Source organism: Dendrobates tinctorius, unplaced genomic scaffold, assembly GCF_039654945.1.
Source record: "Dendrobates tinctorius isolate UK_male_01 unplaced genomic scaffold, ASM3965494v1 ptg000377l, whole genome shotgun sequence".
Classification (NCBI taxonomy): domain Eukaryota; kingdom Metazoa; phylum Chordata; class Amphibia; order Anura; family Dendrobatidae; genus Dendrobates; species Dendrobates tinctorius.
Genome location: NW_027362043.1, coordinates 4,366,910 through 4,390,705, shown reverse-complemented (window position 1 = coordinate 4,390,705; position 23,796 = coordinate 4,366,910). Strand labels below are relative to the sequence as shown.

The 23,796-nt window shown below is 48.4% G+C and overlaps 1 protein-coding gene across 2 annotated transcripts; it reads left to right on the top strand.

Annotated features, from left to right (window-relative positions):
* The first annotated feature begins 8,127 nt into the window (after window positions 1–8,127).
* LOC141075873 (acyl-coenzyme A thioesterase THEM4-like) lies at window positions 8,128–23,462 on the top strand. 2 transcript variants are annotated; one of them, XM_073563039.1, is made up of 7 exons: window positions 8,128–8,286; window positions 13,940–14,051; window positions 14,123–14,279; window positions 18,964–19,117; window positions 19,191–19,301; window positions 19,392–19,516; window positions 20,794–23,462. In XM_073563039.1, the coding sequence occupies exons 2-7, from the start codon at window positions 13,953–13,955 to the stop codon at window positions 20,841–20,843; spliced, it is 696 nt and encodes a 231-aa protein (XP_073419140.1). In that variant the 5' UTR covers window positions 8,128–8,286; window positions 13,940–13,952; the 3' UTR covers window positions 20,844–23,462. The 2 variants fall into 2 exon arrangements, with proteins under 2 accessions (XP_073419140.1, XP_073419138.1); XM_073563037.1 differs by having other exon boundaries at window positions 8,128–8,295.
* Window positions 23,463–23,796: the final 334 nt, after the last annotated feature.

Here is a 23,796-nt window from a genome sequence, read left to right as displayed (position 1 = left end):
AACCCGTTGGCACACCTGGAGAACGCCAAGCTAGGTGGCTTGGAACAACACTGGGTGGCCCTGATGACAAAGTTCTGGTACCGAATCGCCTACAGGAGGGAGGCAGAGAACACGCACGCTGACGCCCTGTCTAGACCAAGACATGCCCCACCAAGAAAGAGTAGAGATGAATTACTAGAAGAGGTTCCCCAATTTCGAAGGACCGCTGAAACGGTGGCGGCAACGCTGGACCAAATACAGACTCTCCGTCATGAAGGAACATTGGGAAGATCTCGGGATGAATGGGTCCAATTGCAGCAGGAGGATCATGAACTCGCTCTGTTCAGACACTGGGTAACAGTGGAGAAGCTGCCTAGTCCAGAGCAGCGGAGTGCTTTGACTCCAGAAACCTTGAAGATCCTCCAGCAGTGGGAGTGCCTGCAGATGAGAAACGGATTGTTACACCGGAAGTTTCAACTTCAGGGATAACTGGGGACTTCCTGGCAAGTGGTGATACCGAAGACAGTACTGCCTACTTTGGCCACCAAAGTTCACGAGAAAGGGGCTCACTTCGGCCTTGAAAAAACGTTTCAGTGGTTGCAACGGTTTGTTTACCACCCTCGGCTGTGAGTGGCAGTTGAGGAAGCTTGTAGACTCTGACGGGTCTGTGAGTTGGCCAAATCCCCAAAACAAAGAACTCCTGTGCAGATGATAATAACCTCTGCTCCCCTGGAATTATTTACCGTCGACTATTTAACAGGCCAGCTCATCAAGGGTATGTCCACTGCCTAGTGATGGTAGATCATTTCATGAAATTTGCGGTGGTGACGCCCACCCGAGATCAGATGGCTGAGACTGCTGCGTATGCTATCTGTAAACACTTCATTCAGGTGTATGGATTCCCACAGCAGATACGTTCGGATCAAGGAGCATGTTTCTTAGGCAAAGTGATGGATGAGTTGCAGCGAATCTACCAATTTGACAGGTCACATACCACACCATACCATCCTCAGGGAAACGGGGCCTGTGAACGATTTAACCGTACCCTGATTCAGATGCTAAGAATTCTTGAAGATGATAGAAAGGCTAGGTGGCCAGACTACGTCTCTGAACTTGTGTGGATCTATAACAATCGAGTCCATCAAACCATCGGTCACACGCCTTACTCCTTGTTGTTCAGCCCAAACAGGGAAAGTCACGAAGCTGGAACTGGATCCAGGGGAGGACTACCTATGAATGGGGGTGTCTACCTGGGTCCGAGAACACCGTCACCATCTACAGACCTTACATCGTCTGGTGCTAACACGGCTCCGGGAGCTGGAGCACTTTGAGAAGCTTCCTCTCCGGGAGACAGATCTTGAGGTGGGTGATCGGGTGTTGGTGGGGGACAAGCGTCCCCGTGACAAACTGGAAAATCGGTGGGAGAGTAGGCCATACAGAGTGAAGGGTCCGGTCGATGTGGAAGGACCTGTATATGAGGTTTTTCCAGAAGGAGAAGAGAATGCGCCCACTAGGGTGGTCCATAGGAATATGTTCTGTCCATTTCTCTCGGGAGATCCCATATGGAGAGAAGAAACTCCCAAAGTTTCTGAAGAGGTGCTTTCTGTGGTTGAGGATGAAGAGGAGGAAAATCTCAAGCAACCATCTGAAGATACGTGTGCAGATCAGGGTCCTGAGACTCCTGAAGAAAGCGTTACAGCGGATGCAGATTCAGCTTTGCCTCCACCATTAGGCTCCACTATTCCTTCCAATCCACGTCGCTCCGAACGAACAACGGCTGGACAGCCCCCCATTCGGTACAATCAAAACTAATTCATTTGGCGGCAAACCGCTGAACCTGTAAATAAATTCTCCAGCTGTGCTCCAAATGCCTCGCCCATGGAATGGTGAGTGAAAAGAGAGGGGGGGTGTAAGAAGATGAGTCAAGACGGAATTAGTGGTGTGCAGTGCCCTTTAAGGCTGGAACTATCGGGGCTGTCACCACTGTTGGCGGAGTTTTCCTCTGAGAGGGAGAGACCTTTCTGTCAGACAGCAGGGGGTGCGGGGTACAAAAGGAGAACGAGTCAGACTTGGCGGGAAGACAACAGAAGATGGTTGACTCCCTCTCCACTGCTTCTGCTGACCTTGAGACTTCTCTTGACGCTATTAAGTTACCGTCTGTACCCGCACCGTTGGAAACCCGTTTTACCCGAGATACCGGAACAACTGTTTAGAGACTACTCCAAGAGACCGCGGGTTGTTGAGGCTTGTACACGTGCTCGCAACCCGTTCCAGCGTACCCAAGACAAGCAAGACTGAATCCATCGGCACTGTCGGTCGGCAGTGTTACTTGTTTCTCTGTAGCAGAGCCAGTGACTTTGTACATTGTTGGAGACGCCGCCGGGAGATATTCCAGCCTTCCCCTTGCCAGAACTGCAGCCGATAAGTGTCCCGTTTATTTTATATGTCCTTTAGCCATTTCCTTATCCTCCTTGCGTGGAGTATTACTTGTTATTGACTGTTCAGCAAATCCTTGTAAGGCCAGCATCACACTAGAGAGAAATACGGATGAGAGGCGCTAAAACCACGCATTGCACACGGACCAATGATTCTCTATGGGTCAGCTCCCAACAGGCGTATATTTCTCAGCCGTATTTTATGGTCCGAGACAATCGCAGCATGCTGCGATTGTCAGCGTACTAGGCCGAAATACGCCAATGCAAGTCTATGGGTGCGCAAAAAATACGCATTACACACGGACCACACGTGTGACACGTGTGACTTGCGAGAAATACGCAAGACTTCTCCAGATGACAGGAAAATGGGCCAATCCATTATCAGGAAGCTTAGACATGCTAATTAGCTCAAAAAGTGCTCCAGACATCCCGGAAGAGAGCCTCCACGGAGTCCAGCAGCATGTCTCCACACATCAATGTGGAGATGTTAATCGTTTTGGTCCAGGAAAGACTCGACATTTGGGACCAAAGGGATGCACATTATTCCGACAGGGCCAGAAAAGAGGCGGCAAGGAGGCGCATCTCTGGGCAGATGTTTCCTGATTTTGGTGAACGGCCACGTGAGGAGCAGCAACAAATGACTAAGTTAGCGCATTTTTTTGCAATCATCTTAAATGCCAGAACTAAGCTTTTTTCAAAGTAGCCCTTAAAATCCTTTACTGTGTATGTAGTTATTATTGCTTGTAAGCGATAATCTTGTAATTAAAGGGAACCTGTCACCCCCTCCAGGCGATTTTAAGTAAAAGAGCCACCTTGTGCATCACTAATGCTGCATTGTGTCAAGGTGGCTCTTTTATTTAGGGTACCTTCCACCGCAGAAATAATCTTTTTTAAAATTGGTCAGACATACCTGATATTTGACAGGGGGGCAGGTCTTTCCCCATCTGACCGAGACGCCTCACATCCGCCACTCATGTCTTCCTGCGTTGTTTGCTCCGCCTCTTCATTTTTCTTTTCAAATCCTGGCGCTTGCGCTGTAGTATGCATTCTGGGACATGTGCAGTGACCACTGCCTGTCCTCTCTCATAACTTCCTGGCCTTCCTATCGCGCGGCCAGAGATCCCTCCCCGCAGTCGCTTATGACTTATTCACACTGCGGGGCTGGGGATCTTGGGCATGCGCAGTAGTTATCTGCGGCTCTCATCTTTAAGCCAAATTAACAGAACACACAAACCATATTAAAAGGACCCAAAATATGTATATATACACACATAAGAACATCACAACATAGATACAGCCTGATCTTGCCACGTAGTAGCACCCTGAGGTGAAACAAAACACTGGGTGAACACATCATGGACTTTGAGTCCTGAGAGAGGACGACGTAAAGGGAGCACATGCGGCCTAGGCCTATCCCCATTGTCAACCACACCTTCAGCAACATCAGATGAGGAACAACCATGCAGTCTAGTGAAGTTATGGAGGACCACACATGCTTTGATGACCTCATTGACGTTGGCTTCACTTAGCTGAATGGCAGACTGGAGGACTCGCTATTTGGCACAAAGAATAAGAATGCCGAAGGCGCACTCCACCAGTCGTCGGGCACGTGATAGGCGTAAGTTAAAGATCCTGCGCCGGTGGTCAAGGTTTCTGTGTGGGTATGGCCTCATTACATGCCTGGTCAATTGAAAGGCTTCATCCCCCACTAGGACATAAGGCACCTCTTCTTGATTGGAGCCTGGAAGCTGACGTGGTGGTGGAAGATCCAACTGGTTATTGTGAAGCTGCCGACCCATAATGGAAGAAATGAAGACACTAGAGTCTCCAGCTCTTCCATAAGCCCCAATGTCTATAATTATAAACCTGTAGTTACTGTCAACCAGAGCCAAAAAAACTACACAAAAATATTGTTTATAATTATAGAATTGGGACCCTGAGTTCAGCGGCTTACACACACGAATGTGCTTCCCATCCAGGGCTCCAATACAACTGGGAAATTGGCAGTGCGCCTCAAATCCCCTGGCCATCCTCAACCAGTCTTCCATCTTGGGCTCATGCATGACCACTTGATGAAGTCTGGTCCAGATTTGAGAACATGTATCCCGGACTATGCCAGATATGGTCGATCTCCCAATCAAAAACTCCAGATGGAGTGTGGCATAAGAAAGCCCAGTTGTGAGAAACCTACAATTAAACAAATGAAGAAAAAATATACATTACAACATGCAAAAGGTTGCACATATTACATATAGATCACCTGAACAGTGTGTAACTAAGAAGCAAGGCTTACACTACGTATACACACATAACATGGCTATGTAATTTGTACTCAAACATCATAGTATTCTTACTTGCACAATAGATTTTTGATATATTAAGAAGGTAACTCAGCAAAATAGGGGTCACTGACTAACAGAATTACTTTGAAAATGAGTCATCTACATACATTCTGTAGGTGAGGAACACATACCGTAACGTAAGGAGTAGGCGCTCCTCAGCAGAGATACATTTGCGCATCCTGGTGTCCTGGAAGGTGATCCCTGGGCGCACTGTCTCCAACAAAACAACAAAGGTGGAAAAGCTCATCCGACAATAGAGGAAAAACTTGTCGGGATGTGTCCGAAGAGATGCATAAAGCCTGTTAAAATGGCCTTTATTGAGGCGTTGTCTCAAATGCGGATGCACCCACATTCGTCTCCTCCTCCTCGGATCCACAATCACTGGGTATGGCTGGTCAAAGCAGCGGGAAAAAACCCAGTTGTACAGAACACGGTCAGTTGGGGTGATCTGAAGTGTGTCTGACATGTTTGCAAACAACCACAAAAACACCAACACATGCACAGCACCAAAATGGGCAGATTGGAGGCTGGCACATGTTGTAGAGGCAATAAATAGGGTTGCTGATGATGATCTAAATTATGTGCAGGCCTCAAAAACGTTAACTGTCCATTTTGCAAGGTTGCGAAAAAAATACGCTATAAGGATCAAATACGGATTACATACGGATGCTTACATGCGCAAAATACGCGGCCACACCTTGACAACGGATGACATACGGAGCACTATTCAGGGACCATTTCTGCGTATTATGACCGTACAATACGGTCCGTAGTTTTAAACGTTAAGTGTGACTCCAGCCTTAACCCCTTCTCTGTCTCCGGTTACTCACTGCATCCAACGAACTGTTTGGTCCCTTACACATACTTACATGATGTTTGTTGATGGCATCGATCGTTGTGAGGATTGTCTGGTGTCTTCGGATCAAATTTGGAAGGAAGAGAAGAAAAGGATTTTGTCAGTGAACCATTTATTTCTGTGGAAAAGGGAAAAAATATGTAGGACATTAAGCAATAGGAACTTTTTGGTTTTTCCTATGGATATTGTCTTTTTTCTTTTTTTTTGGACATTTGATCTGAGACATTTTGTTTATTTTTAAATTAATATTGTGGCACTATTCATTATACCGCCACATGGTGTATTAAAAGACCAAAAATTTAGTATGGAAACTAACCTCGTTGTTATTTCCTTGGTTAGTCTTAGTTTCTTCTAAAAAAACGTCTTTGATATGGTAATTTGGTTATATACACACATATTATTGAAAAAAAGAATATAAAATTATATCTACATATCAAGTATATACAGTATATCTATAATATAGTATCGATGTCCCAAACAGCCTCTCCTCCATAATTTTCCCTGTGAATTTCTAGATATAGTTCATTTTATCTCATTCACTTTCTTTTATATATTTGGTGGTAATTGCCATTCATAGCCATATTTCATTTTATTGATAATTTTTTTATTTCATTATATAACTACATTCACCTCATTATTTAGCATCACTTTTTTCAAATCCTTTCACTTTAATTTTCATTCACATATTCACTCTTTGATTACTAACACTTGCCTTTTTTACATTCATTATACTGTATATAACAGATTAATATTTTCAACTTTATTATTTTCGCTTTCTTTTCTCATTCTTGTTTCATTTACTTTCTCTTTATTCACCTGCATCTCTCCTTTTTCTTTATCAATTTACTTTTTTACACCTCAGCTTAAAGGCTCATACTCACTTGCGAGAGACTCGCACAATTCTCGTGCGAGTCTCTCGCATCAATACCCGGCACTGCCGCCGGCACTCGGACCGGAGCGTCCGGCTAGATGTATTTCTATGCAGCCGCACGCTCCAGTCCCAGTGCCGGCGGCAGTGCCAGGTATTGATGCGAGAGACTCGCACGAGAATCGTGCGAGTCTCTCGCAAGTGAGTATGAGCCCTAACAAATATCTTGCACACAGTCTAGGACAGGACATCATTCATTCACATTAGGCCTGTTTCACACATCAGTCACAATCTACCAAAGTGTGAAAAAACGGATCCAGTGCAGATTGTAAAAAACTGATGCAATGGATCCGTTTTCTTGACGGATCCGTCGCATCACCTACTGCAGGAAATTTAAAGGAACAGGATGAGAGAGAGAGAGACTTTTCAGTGCCAGAACAGCTTTTGGGGTTAAGTTAAAGGAATGGAAATTCTTCCGAGCAAGCTCAGTTGAAAAAAACTGAATCTGTCGCTAGATTCCGTCGTATGACAGACGGCGACGGATCCGTCGCCCATAGGCGTCCATTATAGCAGACGACGGACGTCACTGTCCTATGGACGTTTTTCCCAGCCGACGGACAATTTTCCGACGGACGAAATGGAAGGCCATCCGTACTACTGTGTCTATTTAAAGGGAATCCGTCACCCCATTTTTCGTGTGTCAGCTGCCGGCACCGCCATCAAGGGCTTATTTACAGCATTACTGAATGCTGTAGATAAGCCCCGATGTAACCTGATAAAATAAAATGAGTTATATTATACTCACCGGGGGGGGGCGGTCCGTCTTGGTCCGATGGGTGTTGCGGTCCGGCGCCTCCCATCTTCTAACGGTGACGTCCTCTTCTTTGCTGCCTGTCGTGGCTCCTGCGCAGGCGCACTGCTCTCCCCTGTTGAGGGCAGAGCAGAATACTGCAGTGCGCAGGCGCCGGACCTCTCCTGGCGCCTGCGCACTGCAGGACTCTGCTCTGCCCTCAACAGGGGAGAGCAGTGCGCCTGCGCAGGAGCTGCGATGGCAAGGAAAGAAGAGGACGTCACCGTTAGAAGATGGGAGGAGCCGGACAGGACCGCAACACCCATCGGACCAAAACCATACCGCCTCGGGATATAGTATTATCTAACTCATTTTTCTTATCAGGTTACATTGGGGGCTTATCTACAACATTACACAATGTGCAGTGCCGGCAGCTGATAGGCCAAAAATGGGGTGTTAGATTCCCTTTAAGGTCTCACCAAAATCGCCCTGGCCCATCCACTTTTTACACCTGCAAGGGGCTGCCCCGATTTAGCCGAGATTGAAAAACAAGGACGTTCTGGAATATTTGTGGCTGTTTGCCATATCTAAAGCCTGAGAGTGCTAACTCCGGACCTGTGCAGCCAATCTGCACCATTTTGTGAGGGTTCTTTTTTTTATACTAAATGTAATACATATTTGTATTCTCCTCATCTATCTCCTACATTTCTATACTTTTCATTCTAACTATGGTGATGTCACTATATGTGTTATTTATGTCTCTCTCACCAGAATGTAGTAACTTGTTGCTATGGGTAACAGACAAACATGGCGCCCGCTGGGTGACATTTTCAGGAGAGGGCAAAGCGGCCACTAGAGGCCGATGCGAAACACGAGCAGATGACACAGTGAGCCGCCATGATTCCGAAGCTATTGACGCCGTAGAGCGTGTCTCCAGTGAGAAGTCTCCGGCAGAGAGGCGTGTTCAGTGTTATAGGAGGAGGCGGCAGCCGGGGATGTGAACGAGCGTCGGGCTGGTAGGTCAGGTGAGAGGTGACAGGAGCCGGGAATGCTGAGCAACACACCGCCATTATTTCTGCTCCCGGCCAGGTCACTGAGAGAAACGTACAGAGCCGTCAACCCAAGCACACACAGCAGTCCCGGGAGAGCAGGGGCCCCTCAGCTACATACACTCCGGGAGCTCAGGGGCGCTCAGCCGCATACAGCCCGGGAGAGCAGGGGCCCCTTCAGCTTATATATCATGGGAGAGCAGGGGCCCCTCAGCTACATACACCTCGGGAGAGCAGGGGCCCCCCAGCAACATACACCCTGGAAGAGCGGGGCCCCTCAGCAACATACACCCCGGGAGAGTATGAACCCCCTCAGCAACATACGGTACACCCCGGGAGAGCAGGGGCCCCTCATCCACACAAATCCCTGGAGAGCAGGGGCCCCTCCAGCTTATATATCACAGGAAATCAGGGGCCACTCGGCTACTTACATTTCGTAAGAGAAGGGTCCCTCAGCTACATGCACTCCCTGGAAGAGCAGGGGCCCACAGCCTCATAGACCCCTGGAGAGAAAGGGCCCCTCAGACGCCTGCACTCCTGGGAGAGCAGGGGCCACTCAACCATATACATTTTGGGAGAGCAGGGGCCACTCAACCATATACATTCTGGGAGAGCAGGGGCCACTCAGCCACATACACCCCGGGAGAGCAGGGGCCACTCAACCATATACATTCTGGGAGAGCAGGGGCCACTCAGCCACATACACCCCGGGAGAGCAGGGGCCACTCAACCATATACATTCTGGGAGAGCAGGGGCCACTCAGCCACATACACCCCGGGAGAGCAGGGGCCACTCAACCATATACATTCTGGGAGAGCAGGGGGCCCTCAGCCACATACACCCCGGGAGAGCAGGGGCCGCTCAACCATATACATTCCGGGAGAGCAGGGGCCCCTCAGCCACATACACCCCGGGAGAGCAGGGGCCCCTCAGCCATATACATTCTGGGAGAGCAGGGGCCACTCAGCCACATACACCCCGGGAGAGCAGGGGCCCCTCAGCCACATACACCCCGGGAGAGCAGGGGCCCCTCAGCCACCTACTGTAACAATTATATGGGTACTACGGAATCTGCGAGGGATAATGTGACACTGAGACTAATGTTGATGCAAATAAGTGTATTTCAAGGGAACCCGTCACCAGTTTGAGCCTATGAAGAAATGCCGCCACCTTTAACTGCTCCTGTGCTGCATTCCACAAACGTGTCTGTCAGCTCCTGACTCCCCCTGTATGCCCGCCAAAATACCACTTGATATGCTCCCGCGCTGTATGTAAATAAGAGTGGTCCGGCCCGATGGGGTCTTTGCTGTGGCATATGTCCCTCGCTCCTAATCGCGTCCTCCTGCTTTGGTTGATGTGATGAGTCATCCACATAATGAACGGAGAGCTTGCGAAGTAGCCTCACAGGACTGCGGAGGCGCACTCTGCTCTGCCCTACTGTGAGCAGAGCATTAAACAGCACTGTGCAAGCGCATTGCAACATCATTTGAATGAGGCTACCGCACAGGCGCGAGATCTCGGTTCGCCATTCACATCAATCACAACTATGCACTTCCACATTGCTATTTTATGCTCTGTTCACAGAAGGGCAGAGCAGAGTGCATCTGTGCGGTCCTGTGAGGCTACTGCGCAGGTGCGAGCTCTAGGTTTTCTATGTGGCTGACGCAGGATCAGTCAAAGCAGGAGGATGCGATTAGGAGCAGAGAGGAGGGACATATGCCACAGCGAAGGCGCCCATTGGACCAGACCACTCTTATTTACATACAGCGCGGGAGCATATCAAATGGTATTTTTATGGGCATACAGGGGGAGTCAGGAGCTGGCAGACACATTTGTGGAATGCAGCACAGGAGCAGATAAAGGTGGTGGCATTTCTTCATAGGCTCAAAAACTGGTGACAGGTTCCCTATAACAAGTGTAACAAAACTAACAGGGCACTTCCTGCAATAGTCACGAAAACACAGCATAATATGGAAATGTCCAGAGTAACTGAAGAGCGGGGTGCGACCATTAGTATAACCAGTCCAATAGTAATAAATCACAGGTGTGTACAAGGCACTAAACGTAGAAGTCCATCAGAAAGTATGTGAGTAAGCACACCGCATTTAGTGAGACAGTACAGCGATATTTAGGAATGAGCACGCACACAGCACTTAAACATAGAAGTCCAGCATTATATAGAAGTGGCATTAACCAGAGAAGGTCACTATGTGTACCTTTTGGGCTGAAAGTCCCACACAAGTCCAGCACCGCAGCCCAGACAAACAGACCTAGAGGAGATGATGTCAGGATTCCTTATTGGCCACAGCAGTTCCAGGGGCGAATAGCTCAACTAGCAGTCCAGACAGTAGTTAAGCACAGACAGCATCAGGGAAACGCCAGGGCTGCCATTAGGAATTTCGGGGCTCCATACTGGCCCACCGCTCTCTTGGAAAACTCCACTTCTCACCAATCACACATTAACAATTCCCATCACCAGATCACACACCTAGCCAGCAGCTCTTGTTTTGGCCAAAATATTTTTTTTAAATCTGCCACCACAAGGTAGACTCCTCTGGCTGAGCTCTACTCCACTCTAACCTATTAAAAATGTATTAAAATATTCAATACAATTTAGGTATATTTTTATTTATTTTTAAAATGACCAATAATATCATACAAGGGACAAATACCACCGCACGATGACCAGACACCATATTACCACCATATAGAGACCAAATAATAGCACATGCAAGGAACAAATACCACCATACCATGTCCAGACCACATATTACCACCACATAGTCACCAAATAATAGCACATACAAGGGACAAATACCACCACACCATGTCCAGACCACATCTTACCACCACATAGTGACCAAATAATAGCACATACAAGGGACAAATACCACCACACCATGTCCAGACCACATCTTTCCACCATATAGTGACCTATAATACCATATACAAGGAACAAATATGGCCACACCATGACCAGACACCATATTATCACCACAGTGACCAAATAATAGCATATACAGTACAAGGGACAAATACCACCACACCATGACCAGACCACATAATGACTGAATACTACAATACTGATCATTAATAAAAAAAAACACAATACTATCACCATAAGTGCCATTATGTACTTAGTATGCATTGTCTATGTACAGGTAATACAGTGATCACTGGTGATATTGTACACAGGAACTCTGTATATAATGTCAGTGTACAGATAACACACTGACTCAGCAGTGACGTCTCTAGGTGAAGTCCTTCATCTTCGCTTTTCATCTTTCATCCAGCACAGACCGCCATCACTACTTCCATCCAGGGCTCGTCTCTGCAGGAAATAGCACAGTTATCTAGAGCACCGCTTGCAGAACACATTACTTAATTTTTTTCCCAACTTCTACACTACACCAGATGAAAGAAAGGCAACATAGTGTCGCTCTGCACAGTAACAGGTCCGCCCCCCCCCCCCCCCCACTTAAAACAGTATCCTCAAAAAAATAAAATACATCACTGCAGAAATAACATCCCTTAATTAGCCTCTACGGTAATAATATCCCCCATCCTGGCCCCGTGTCTCTCATATCTCTCATTCCTGGCTCCAGCCATATGTTCTACCATCCTGCCCTCATGAGTATCCATTTTGCCCCCATATGATCACCCCATCCTGCCCCATCTGTCCCAAGATCCTGACCTATCTGTCTCCATTGTATCCATCCTGTCCCATGATCCTGCCCCATCTGTCTCCACATTCTGCCCCCATCTGTCTCCACATTCTACACCGTGATCCTGCCCCATCTGTCTCCACATTTTACACCATGATCCTGCCCCATCTGTCTCCACATGTTGCCCCATGATCCTGCCCCATCTGTCTCCACATCCTTCCCCATCTGTCTCCCCATGCTTCCCCATCTGTCTCCACATCCTGCCGGCTTGCCGCTTTCAATAAAAATAAAAAAAATACCACTTTCTCCTTACCTGGCCGCGGTCCAGCACCAACGTCCACCCCAGGCATTTCAGCGCGGACTCGCTGGCGAATGACAATGATGTGATACGCCGGCGACGTGTGCGCTGACGTCAGCTGCCAGCCTTCAACTATTGCCGTGCGGGCCCGCACGGCAATAGAGTTTAATTGAACCTGCGTATCGGACTCAGGTTCGGTTTCTGCATCGGCCCCCTCTGGTCATTGGGCCCCATACACCAGTCAAGGCAGTAATGCCTTGATGGCAGCCCTGAGAGACACACAGAGGACTGTAAGAAGCAGAACATAGAGAGGCAGAGCAACGAGTAATGAGCAGCAGCAGGGAGTCTACCAGAAAGCAGGAGCCAACAGCAGCAAAATACTCTGGCAAAGAGGAGCACATGACCTGGTCTTAAATAATCAGGACAGACAAGAAGTTCCATGACAGGGCAAAAAACAAGACTCCATCTTGGATCAGGGCAAAACGGGCACAAAGGAAAGTCCGGAATCCTTACACCTACATCCCGGGAGAGCAGGGGCCTCTCGGCCACCTACATCCCGGGAGAGCAGGGGCCTCTCGGCCACCTACATCCCGGGAGAGCAGGGGCCTCTCGGCCACCTACATCTCGGGAGAGCAGGGGCCTCTCGGCCACCTACATCTGGGGAGAGCAGGGGCCTCTCGGCCACCTACATCTCGGGAGAGCAGGGGCCTCTCGGCCACCCACATTCCGGGAGAGCAGGGGCCTCTCGGCCACCCACATCCCGGGAGAGCAGGGGCCTCTCGGCCACCTACATCCCGGGAGAGCAGGGGCCTCTCGGCCACCTACATCCCGGGAGAGCGGGGGCCTCGGCCACCTACATCCCGGGAGAGCGGGGGCCTCTCGGCCACCTACATCCCGGGAGAGCGGGGGCCTCTCGGCCACCTACATCCCGGGAGAGCGGGGGCCTCTCGGCCACCTACATCCCGGGAGAGCGGGGGCCTCTCGGCCACCTACATCCCGGGAGAGCGGGGGCCTCTCGGCCACCTACATCCCGGGAGAGCGGGGGCCTCTCGGCCACCTACATCCCGGGAGAGCGGGGGCCTCTCGGCCACCTACATCCCGGGAGAGCGGGGGCCTCTCGGCCACCTACATCCCGGGAGAGCGGGGGCCTCTCGGCCACCTACATCCCGGGAGAGCGGGGGCCTCTCGGCCACCTACATCCCGGGAGAGCGGGGGCCTCTCGGCCACCTACATCCCGGGAGAGCGGGGGCCTCTCGGCCACCTACATCCCGGGAGAGCGGGGGCCTCTCGGCCACCTACATCCCGGGAGAGCGGGGGCCTCTCGGCCACCTACATCCCGGGAGAGCGGGGGCCACTCGGCCACCTACAACCTCGGAGAGCAGGGGCCCCTCGGCTACATACACCCCGGGAAAGTAGGAACCCCTCGGCTACATACACTCCGGCAGAGCAGGGGCCACACGCACTCCCCCGAGAGAGCAGGGGCCCCTTGGCCACACACACTCCCCCGGGAGAGCAGGGGCACACCCTCCCCCAGAAGAGCAGGTGCCTTGGCTACACACCTCTCACCTTTGGTGACTCCCACCACAGAATAGCACAGGCCCCTCACACGTCTGACTATTGTGGCGGTCCTGTTATTGCTGTTCACTCTCCCTCCAGCTTGCTGCTGAACATGCTTCCCATCCGCACCTGCTTGCTCCGTGGAGGTGGGGTCTTTGGTCAACTTACTTTGCGGTCACACACTAGCCCCTCCTCTCTGCGATGGATTTCGGTAAGTAGTTACTTCCTGTTTGCTGCGGCTATTACTGAACATAAGGTGATTTTATGTGTCCTGTGTTGCAGGTCTGTTCACCATCTCCTCAAAAGCGAGACTACGGCCTCCCGAATGAGGCGTGGAGCCTGGACACCTGTGCCCTCTACAGGAAGTATAATGAGCTGAGTGGCGGTGGAGCCTGGAGAAGAATCCCGTCCTATAACAGCACTGTACACCACATGGCAGGTACTGGCCCTGTACCCCATATATATATATATATATATATATATATATATATATATATACTAGATGAAGGCCCGATGCGATAACGTCACCATGGGGGCAGGCTTTGCAGCGTTGAGAATGTGCCCCCCCCCATGTTCTCACCCACCTATCCACTCTCTTTCCCCATGTGCTGACTTCTCCCGTTTGTGCTCTCTTCTTTGACCTGTCTACCAGCTGTGTTCGTGAATTGTGTTTTCATCATGGGTTACATTTTTTGCTTGTAGTTTAAGTTCATGTCTTTTTCATGTCTTTCTTTTTGTATCCAAGAAGTATCATTTCTCCAGAATGGCATGCTAAGCATGTCGAGGTGAGGAGGCTTAAAGCTGCAATGCTCCTCTGGGAAATATGCTAATTTGCAAATTTTCTCTTCACAGAGGAAGAGGACTAGAACTCTAGTGCCACCTATTGGAAGTAGTAATCCTAAAAGTCAATGTTGACCTTTTAACGAGCCTTGTTACATGACTTAGGATAAAAGCCAAGCCAGAATCTCAATTTTCAGACACAATTTGCAGACTTTTAAGATTGCTACTTCCAATAGGTGGCACTAGAATTCTAGTCTTCTTCCTCTCTGAAGAGACAATTTGCATAATTAGCATATTTCCCAGAGGAGGCTTTAAGTCTCCTCACCTTGACATGCTTAGCATGTCATTCTCCGCAAGGAGAAACGATACTTCTTGGATATCGGTCAGACGCCTCTCACACAGCCAAACCAGATCTCACACTTTGCACTGACGAGGGGCAGTACCCGAAACACAGTGTCTGCAAATTAAGATTCTGGCTTGGCTTTTATCCTAAGTCATGTAACAAGGCTCGTTAAAGGGTCAACATTGACTTTTAGGATTGCTACCTCCAATAGGTGGCACTAGAGTTCTAGTCCTCTTCCTCTCTGAAGAGACAATTTGCATAATTAGTTTCTTTTTGTATGTGACTTATTTGCTGGAGGATGGTGATTTGTCGTAGCTGTTGTAGTCGCACTTCTCTGGCTTTGTGTTTCAGCTTGTCGCTGTAGACTGTGTGCTTCTGCATCGTGTGACAGTCTTCTTGCTGTGGCCAATGGACATTGTTCCTGAAGTAGCTTGCGTTGGGAAAATGCCTTCTTAGTTAACCTCATACACTTTAAATTTGTAGACTCGGCGGTGTGGTGTGCTGGTTCCAATGGGTCATCTTGTGAGCATGGTATTGCTGTTAAGACTGCAGATTTCTGTTTGCGGCGCTGTTGTTGCCCAATGGCATCCTGTGATAATCTAATGACTTTTGCATCAGGGGACTCGTGCTTGACGCCTATGCTTATATGCATTGTTTTTGTCCCAGCGATACTGTTGCTCTTCAAGAGTCTCATTTGCCTGTTGTTGTCTTTGACGTTGTGCCTTTGCTGCTTTCCTTTCATTGGCATACTTTTTATGAGGAGCCATGTTGGCGTTATTTGCTTTTTAAAGGGGTTTTCCCACGAACGAAAGTTCATTTTAAAAGTTGTCTGTGTCTGACCTTGTAAAAAACATACCACAGCTCCTGGGCAGGGGAGGAAGCAAAAGACAATACTGACATTACAGCAGGAGATCACAGAGGATACAATTTGTGAGGTAAAATATTGTTTAAAAATAGTCAGTGAAATATTTTACCTCACAAAATGAATCCTCTGTGATCCCCTGCTGTAATGTCAGTATTGTCTTTTGCTTCCTCTCCTGCCCAGGAGATGTGGTATGCGCCGTACACGGTCAGACACAGACAAGTTTTAAAATGATATCATATAAAAACCTCAGTGGCGCTCAAGTATATATAGGGACTCCAGCAGCAAAAGTAGAAAATGAACTTTCGTTCGTAGGAAAACCTCTTTAATGTGACCGGCTTCCCCTGCCTGTAGACACATCAAGCATCTGCCGCCGGGATCAGCCGAATGATTCACTGCGCCTGCGCGGAATTCACGTAGGCGCAGTAAATCATACCGCCGCCATCTTTGCAGACAGCGGTGGTCACATTAAAACTGTGCATGCGCTCCTCCTGTACAAAGATGGCGACGGTTAGTGAATCATTCGGCTGATCCCGGTGACGGCGTGTTCACGACGATGTTCTGCAGGTGAAACTGCAAGAGGCTGCATACCACGTTTACAGTGTGTGTGTGTGGTGCGTACAGTGTGTGTGTGATGCGTACGGCGTATACAGTGTGTGGTGCGTACGGTGTATACAGTGTATGTGTGTGTGCAAATTCAGCGCGCCGATCTGGGCCATCCTCTTTGAGATGCTGCAGCAGCTGGATTTTGTAAGGGTGCCATTTGTGAGTAGCTAATATCCGCTGAAGGGATGTTCGACTGATGCCAGATCGGCGCGCTGAATTTGCAGAATGGGTAAAACAAAAATTGGAACTGGACCCTCAGTTTACACAAAACATTATGTTCAGTGATGGGTAAAACTTTTTTGGGTGAGCCATTTATATGGATACACCTAAATAAAATGGGAATGGTGACAGTTTTCTTGCGTAGGGTGTCTTACATTGAAATCTGCTGCAATGACCCAGGTACTGCGTTCACCAGACAGCAAGACAATTTCTATCCGCTCCTCACATGTTAACCTCTGCGACATATCAATGGCTGTAAACAGAGAACTTGTAAATAACTCATGAAATAATAAAGTTACGTTAAAAACAAGGACACCATTGTTTTTCTTGTGAAATTCTCAATAAGTTTGATGTGTCACATGACCCTCTTCCCATAAGAAAAAATAAAGTTGGATCCAAAATGGCCAACTTTAAAATGACTGCCATGGTCATCACCAATCTTGAAAAGTTTTCCTCCTCCCATATACTAATGTGCCTACATATATACAGCACTGTACACCACATGGCAGGTACCGGCCCTGTACCCCATACATACAGCTGAGCTCTGGCAAAAATTAATAGACCACTGCAAAATTTTCAGCTTGTCTGATTTTAGGTATATTTTTGAGTAAAATGTAAATTGCTCTTTTATTCTATAAACTACTGACAACATGTCTTCGATTTTCCAAACACTAAATTTTGTATTTATTTTCAGAAAATGAGAAAAGTTCAAAAGAACAAAAAAATGCAGTGCTTTCAGACCTCAAATAATGCTAAGAAAACAAGTTCATAATCATTTAGAAACAACAATACTAATGTTTTAACTCAGGAAGAGTTCAGAAATCAATATTTTGTGGAATAACCATGATTTTTAATCACATCTTTCATGTGTCTTGGCATGCTTTCCACCAGTCTTTCACACTGCTTTTGGGTGACCTTATGCCACTCCTGGTACAAAAATGTAAGCAGTTCTTCTTTGTTTGATGGCTTGTGACTATTCATCTTCCTCCTCATTACATTCCAGAGGTTTTCAATGGGGTTCAGGTCTGGAGATTGGGTTGGCCATGCCAGGGGTTTGATGTGATGGTCCTTCATCCACACATTGATTGACCTTGCTGTGTAGCCTGGCGCATTGTCCTGCTGGAAAAAACAGTCTTCAGAGTTGGGGAATATTGCCTGAGCAGAAGGAATTAACTGTTTTTCCAGGATAACCTTGTATGCGGCTTGATTCATACGTCCTTCGCAAAGATTAACCTGCCCAATTCCAGCCTTGGTGAAGCATTCCCAGATCATCACCGATCCTCCACCAAATTTCACAGTGGGTGCAAGACACTGTGGCTTGTATGCTTTTTCAGGTCTCCGTATAACCATTAGACGACCAGGTGTTGGGCAAAGCTGAAAATTAAGAAGATTGCCTTACTCCAGTCCCCTATGGTCCAATCCATATGGTCTTTGGCAAACTTCAGCCTGGCTCTCCTTTGCTTCTCATTGATGAAAGACTTTTTGTATTTTTACATGACTTGAGCCCTGCCTCTAGGAGCCTGTTATGAACTGTTCTTTGCCGTGTACTTCAGCCCAGCTGCCATTTGCCATTTCTTTTGTAGGTCACTTGATGTCATCCTGCGGTTGCTGAGTGACATTCGAATAAGATGACGGTCATCCCGGTTAGTCGAGAGAGTCGTTTTTGTCCTCTGCTGGTCTGTAGCTTTGTTGTCCCCAATGTCTGCTGCTTGACCTTGTTGTAATGGACTGCTGTCTTAGAAATTTTAAGGATGGAGGCAAAATGATGCTAACTGTATCCCTGTGCTAGTAAAGCCAGAGTTGTGCCCATGTTTTCCTCACTCAAGACTTTTCTTTTTAACTCCTTTTGCATGGTTAAAAGTTATTTTTTCATTCCTATGACTTTTTGGGATATTACTAGCACTCGTTTTGCCATCCAGCTTGTCCTATTGAGGATTGTGGACACCACAGGAGGGTTTTTTATACTTTCCTTCGTTAAATAAGATTTGGTTCAGGTGATCACCTAATCAGAAGCACATTAAGTAGAATGAGGTGTACTCTGGTTGGAATTCAACTGACACTAGAATGGAATGGCTGTCAGACATGTAGAGATGCTGATTTTTATAAAACTGGGCAGTGGTCGCTTAATTTTTGCCAGCGCTGTGCATATCTATCTATCTATCTATCTATCAATCATAATATAGCACTGTACACCACATGGCAGGTACCGGACCTGGACCCTATATATATATATATATATATATATATACATATATATATATATATATATATCATCCTTGTGGTTTTACCTGCATTCTTCCTTCCCTGTCACAGATTCGCCCCCGGAGGGCAGCCGGGTCACCCGTCTCTTCACCAGGAATACTGAGCTGGATGGTGTGGGGTTCGAGTACTCCATGTTTTATAATGCAGACGAGAGGAGGATGGTCTGTATTTTCCAGCCAGGTCCTTTCCTAGAGGGCCCTCCGGGGTGAGTCCTGCTTGGGTGGGTGAGTACTGACTGTAATGTCGCCCTGTGCCCTCACATCATCTTTATCCCTCAGGTTCACACATGGCGGCTGTATTGCTACCATCCTAGATAGCACCCTTGGTGCGGGAGCGGTGTACATCGCAGGACCCGTTCTGACCGCCAATCTGAATATAGACTACCGGAAGTAAGAGGCTGATATACGGCAGACCTCATCGCCATCATCGCTCTGCGGCTTCCTCTCCTGTGGTCTCATATTCCACTTCTGTCTCCGCAGTCCTATCCCTTTAGGGTGTACTGTGATTGTGGACAGTCATGTGGAGAAAGAAGAAGGTCGGAAGGTGTATGTCCGCGGTCAGATCCGGAGCCACGATGACCAGATCCTGCACACGGAGGCCACAGGTCTGGGTGTATAATCTGTACATCTACATCAATCCCTAAATCCCAAACCATCAGTGCCCCCTCCCGAGCTGCTCACCTGGGCGCAACTGCTGCACTGTTCTCTCCGCCGCACTGTACAACTGCTGCTCGCTTCTCCGCATGGCACTACCGCTGCCCTGCCTCTATTCCGCAGGTGCTCTGTTCCCCTCCTCCCCAACACAACTGCTGCGCATCTCTCGTCTCCGCCTCTACACAATTGCTCCACTGCTCTCTCCTCCGCCCCTACACAACTGCTGTTCTACTCTCTCCTCCTCCCTTACACAAATTCTGCTCTCTTCTCCACCCCCACTCAACTGCTACGCTGCTCTGCTTTCTCTTCCGTCCCTACACAACTGCGCTATTTTCTCCCAGTAACTGCTGCCCTGCTCTCTCCTCCTCCTTCCACAACTGCTGCGCTGCTCTCTCCTCCATCCCTACAGAACTGCCGCACTGCTCTCTCCTCCATCCCTTCACAACTGCTGCACTGCTCTCTCCTCCTCTCCTACACAACTGCTGTGATGCTCTCTCCTTCATCCCTACACAACTGCTTCATTTGTCTCCTCCACATGGCACAACTGCTGCACTGCTCTCTCCTCCACACGGCACAACTCCTGCCCTACACAAATGCTGCGCTTCTCTCTCCTCCGTCCCTACACAACTGCTGCTCTGCAATCTCCTCCACATGGCACAACTGCTGCGCTGCTCTTTCCACATGGCACAACTGCTCCGCTGCTGTGTCCTCCTCCCCTACACAACTGCTCCGCTGCTGTATCCTCCTCCCCTACACAACTGCTCCACTGCACTTTCCTCCTCCCCTACACAACTGCTGTTCTGTTCTCTCCTCCTCCCCTACACAACTGCTGCCCTGCTCTCTCCTCCGCACGGCACAACTGCTCCACTGCTCTCTCCTCCGTCCCTATACAACTGCTGCGCTGCTCTCTCCTCCGTCCCTATACAACTGCTGCGCTGCTCTCTCCTCTGTCCCTACACAACTTCTGTGCTGCTCTCTCCTCTGTCCCTACACAACTGCTGCTCCTCCGCAAGTCACAACTGGTGAGTTGCTCGCTCCTCTGCAGGGCACAACTGCTGCTATGCCCGCTCCTCCGTCCTTACACAACTGCTGCGCTGCTCTCCTCCTACGCTACAGCTGCTGCACTCCTCTCCCCCCCGCATGGTCGCCGCCGCTCAGTCCCCCATGGTTGCCACCGCTCGTCCCGCGCATGGTCGCCACTTTCTTAATGCTTATTCTGTTGTTCTAGGTCTTTTCATAAAGTTGGACCTGTGTGGCGTTGAGTTCAGGAATGGCTGAGATGCATCATAGCCCTGCACGCTCCCCGGGACCGTGGATGATCAGATGAGCAGCTCGTCGTGGCTCCGTCATAGTCCCTTCTTGGCCGTATATGGCTCATTGTCCTCCTGTACATATTCACTCTCGGGGACGTATGAAAAGTTCTGGGCCTATCAGTTATTAATATTAACAATATTCTTTTCTTGAATTCCTCAACATTTGAAGATCTTTGTTATCATAGAAGTAGAAGATATTTCATAACCTGTAACATTTCTCTGAGGGTTTGTTACTGTTGCATCCAATCTGGACAATCTGCTGTGACTTGGCCAGTCTGACCTCGGGCTTGTTACACAGGTGCCAGATTTGTGCTGCTGATGTGTTTTCTCACAGGATTGTGAGGGCATGTAGCAAATCCTCAGCTATGAGAGGGATTAGGTCAGGATCATTTTCACACGTAAAATGGAAATGTTTCCTTTCGGTTACGGCAAGCAGAGATATTGACAGTAGTGAAGCATGAGGCAGAACTTTTCTGAATATGTTGTTGTTCCCGGCACAGACAGTGTGCCGTCGTGTCCCGCTAGACGATGAGGGATTTGCACTTGCTTTTTAGTGAAAGTTTATTTCTTGTTTTTACATAAGTTATTGAATCTGTTTTACAGAGATGTCTCCGTACTGTAACCGTCGACAGCTTATTGCATCTCCCTGTCTCCACACCATATTCCACATTCTCCATACTGTTATCTGCTCACTCCTTACTGCATCTCACGGTCTTCGCACCATACTCCACATCCTCTCCACTGTACTCTGCTGACTGCGTACTGCATCTCATTGTCTTCGCACCATACTCCACATCCTCCGCACCGTGCTCTGCTGACTCCTTACCGCATTTCACTGTCTTCGCACCATACTCCACATCCTCTGGACCATACTTCACTTCCTACATACTGTACTCTGGTGACTCCTTACTTCATCTCACTGTCTCCGCACCATACTCAACATCCTCCGCACAATACACCACTTCCTACATACTATACTCTGCTGACTCCTTACTGCATATTACTGTCTCCATACTGCACTCTGCTGACTCTTTACTGCAGTGAACTGTCTCCGCATCATACGTCACATCCTCTGCACAGTACGCCATATCCTCCATACTGTACTCTGCTAACTCCTTACTGCATCTCAGTGTCTCCGCACCATACTCCACATCCTCCATACTGTTCTCTGCTGACTCCTTACTGCATCTCGCTGTCTCCGCACCATGCTCCACATCTTCCTGTGGTAGTTCAACTCACTTGGTGGTACACGGACGTCGAAAACAGGAACACTGTCTCTTTAAAACTTTGATTGGTTTATTATGTTGCAGCATAAACCAACAAGAAGGGAAAATCAACACAGCCCTTCGGGCAAACACAGTAAAACAACAAAGAAAACAAAATGCTGAACAGAGTCCATATGTTTGCGGGTAGCAGCCAGCTGTGCAGCAACACAGGTTCAGGCTTTCCTTCTCAGGACACAAAAATCACTGGAGAATCCTCTCTCCAGTCCTGCTGACCAAAGATTGCTTCTGGGCTCAGCTAATTAAGCCCCACACCATGTGACTCCTCCCCCAAGTGACTGAAAACAAGACTGTGACATCACACAGGTCCTGTCAGCACACGGTGTCGGCTCTGCAGGTGGAGATAAAGTGGACACCCTTCCACCCATTCTTTTGGTGTCAACATAAAAACCAGCCCATTATGCAACTTAACTAAATCCTCACAACACTTAATGTGCTGGAGGTAAAATACTTTGGGTTTCACATCACTGACGCCATTAAGCATAGTGCCACATTTCGCCTCTCCAGTGCTTTAACAATGACTTTGTCACACTCCATGCTGTATTCTGCTGACTCCTTGCTGTATCTCACTGTCCCCACCATACTCCACATCCTCCCCACCACACTGCACGTTCTCCACACCATACTCCACATCCTCCATACTGTACTCTGCTGACTACCGCATCTCACTGTCTCCGCACTGTACTCCACATCTTCCATACTGTACTCAGCTGACTCCTGAGTTCTTGCTGCATCTCACTGTCTCCGCACCACACTCCACATACTTCGCATCATCCGCCATCATCATCCGCACAATACTGAACATCATCCTTACTGCATCTCGCTGTGTCTGCACCGTACTCCACATCTTTTGTACTGTACTCTGCAGACTCTTTACTGTATCTCACTGGCTTTGCACCGTACTCCACATGCTCCGCACCGTTCTCCACATGCTCCGCACCGTACATGCTCCACACCATACTCCACATGCTCCTCACCAAACCTTGCTGACTCCTTACTGCATTTCAGTTTCTGCACTGTACTCCACACTTTTTGGACCATTCTCTGCCAACTCATTGTGTCTCACGGTCTCCGCACCATACTCCACATCCTCTGCACCGCACTCCACAGCCTCCCTCATGTACCTCAGCTTCCATGTTGTGAGTTGCTCTTAATGTACTGTGTTTCACGTGTCTGTACTGTACCTCACATCCTAGTAGTATCCTTCAAGTGTTTGTGCTCTGCGTGTTACTTTTGTCAGTGACTGGACTGTGTTCCACTTTCTGTACGAAAGAATAAACATGCGTTATGTATTAAGAGAATGACTACAAAATCCTTCACCTATAAACTCCAGGGAGCAGCCTTTGGGGAGCCGGGGCTTCATAGGGCCCTTAAAGGGAACCTGTCACCTATTTTGGCCACTATAAGATGCAACCACCGCCTTTCAGGGCTTATCTACAGCATTCTATAATGCTGTAGATACACCTCTGATCCGACTTGCAAGATGAGAAAAGTAAGTTTTATTATACTCACCCGGGGGGGGGCGTGTCCGGCGCCTCCCATCTTGCGACACCGCCCTCCTGCTTGCTTCTTTGCTCCTGACATCACACTTTTGTGCATGCAAACTTCTCTGCCCTCAAGATGAAACAAGCAGGA

Coding starts and splice junctions, on each gene's coding strand:
- LOC141075873 (XM_073563039.1), top strand. CDS start 13,953: ATGCTTCCCATCCGCACCTGCTTGCTCCGTGGAGGTGGGGTCTTTGGT. Junction 19,118..19,190: donor TTCCTAGAGGGCCCTCCGGG/GTGAGTCCTGCT, acceptor TTTATCCCTCAG/GTTCACACATGGCGGCTGTA. Junction 19,517..20,793: donor CCTGCACACGGAGGCCACAG/GTCTGGGTGTAT, acceptor CTGTTGTTCTAG/GTCTTTTCATAAAGTTGGAC.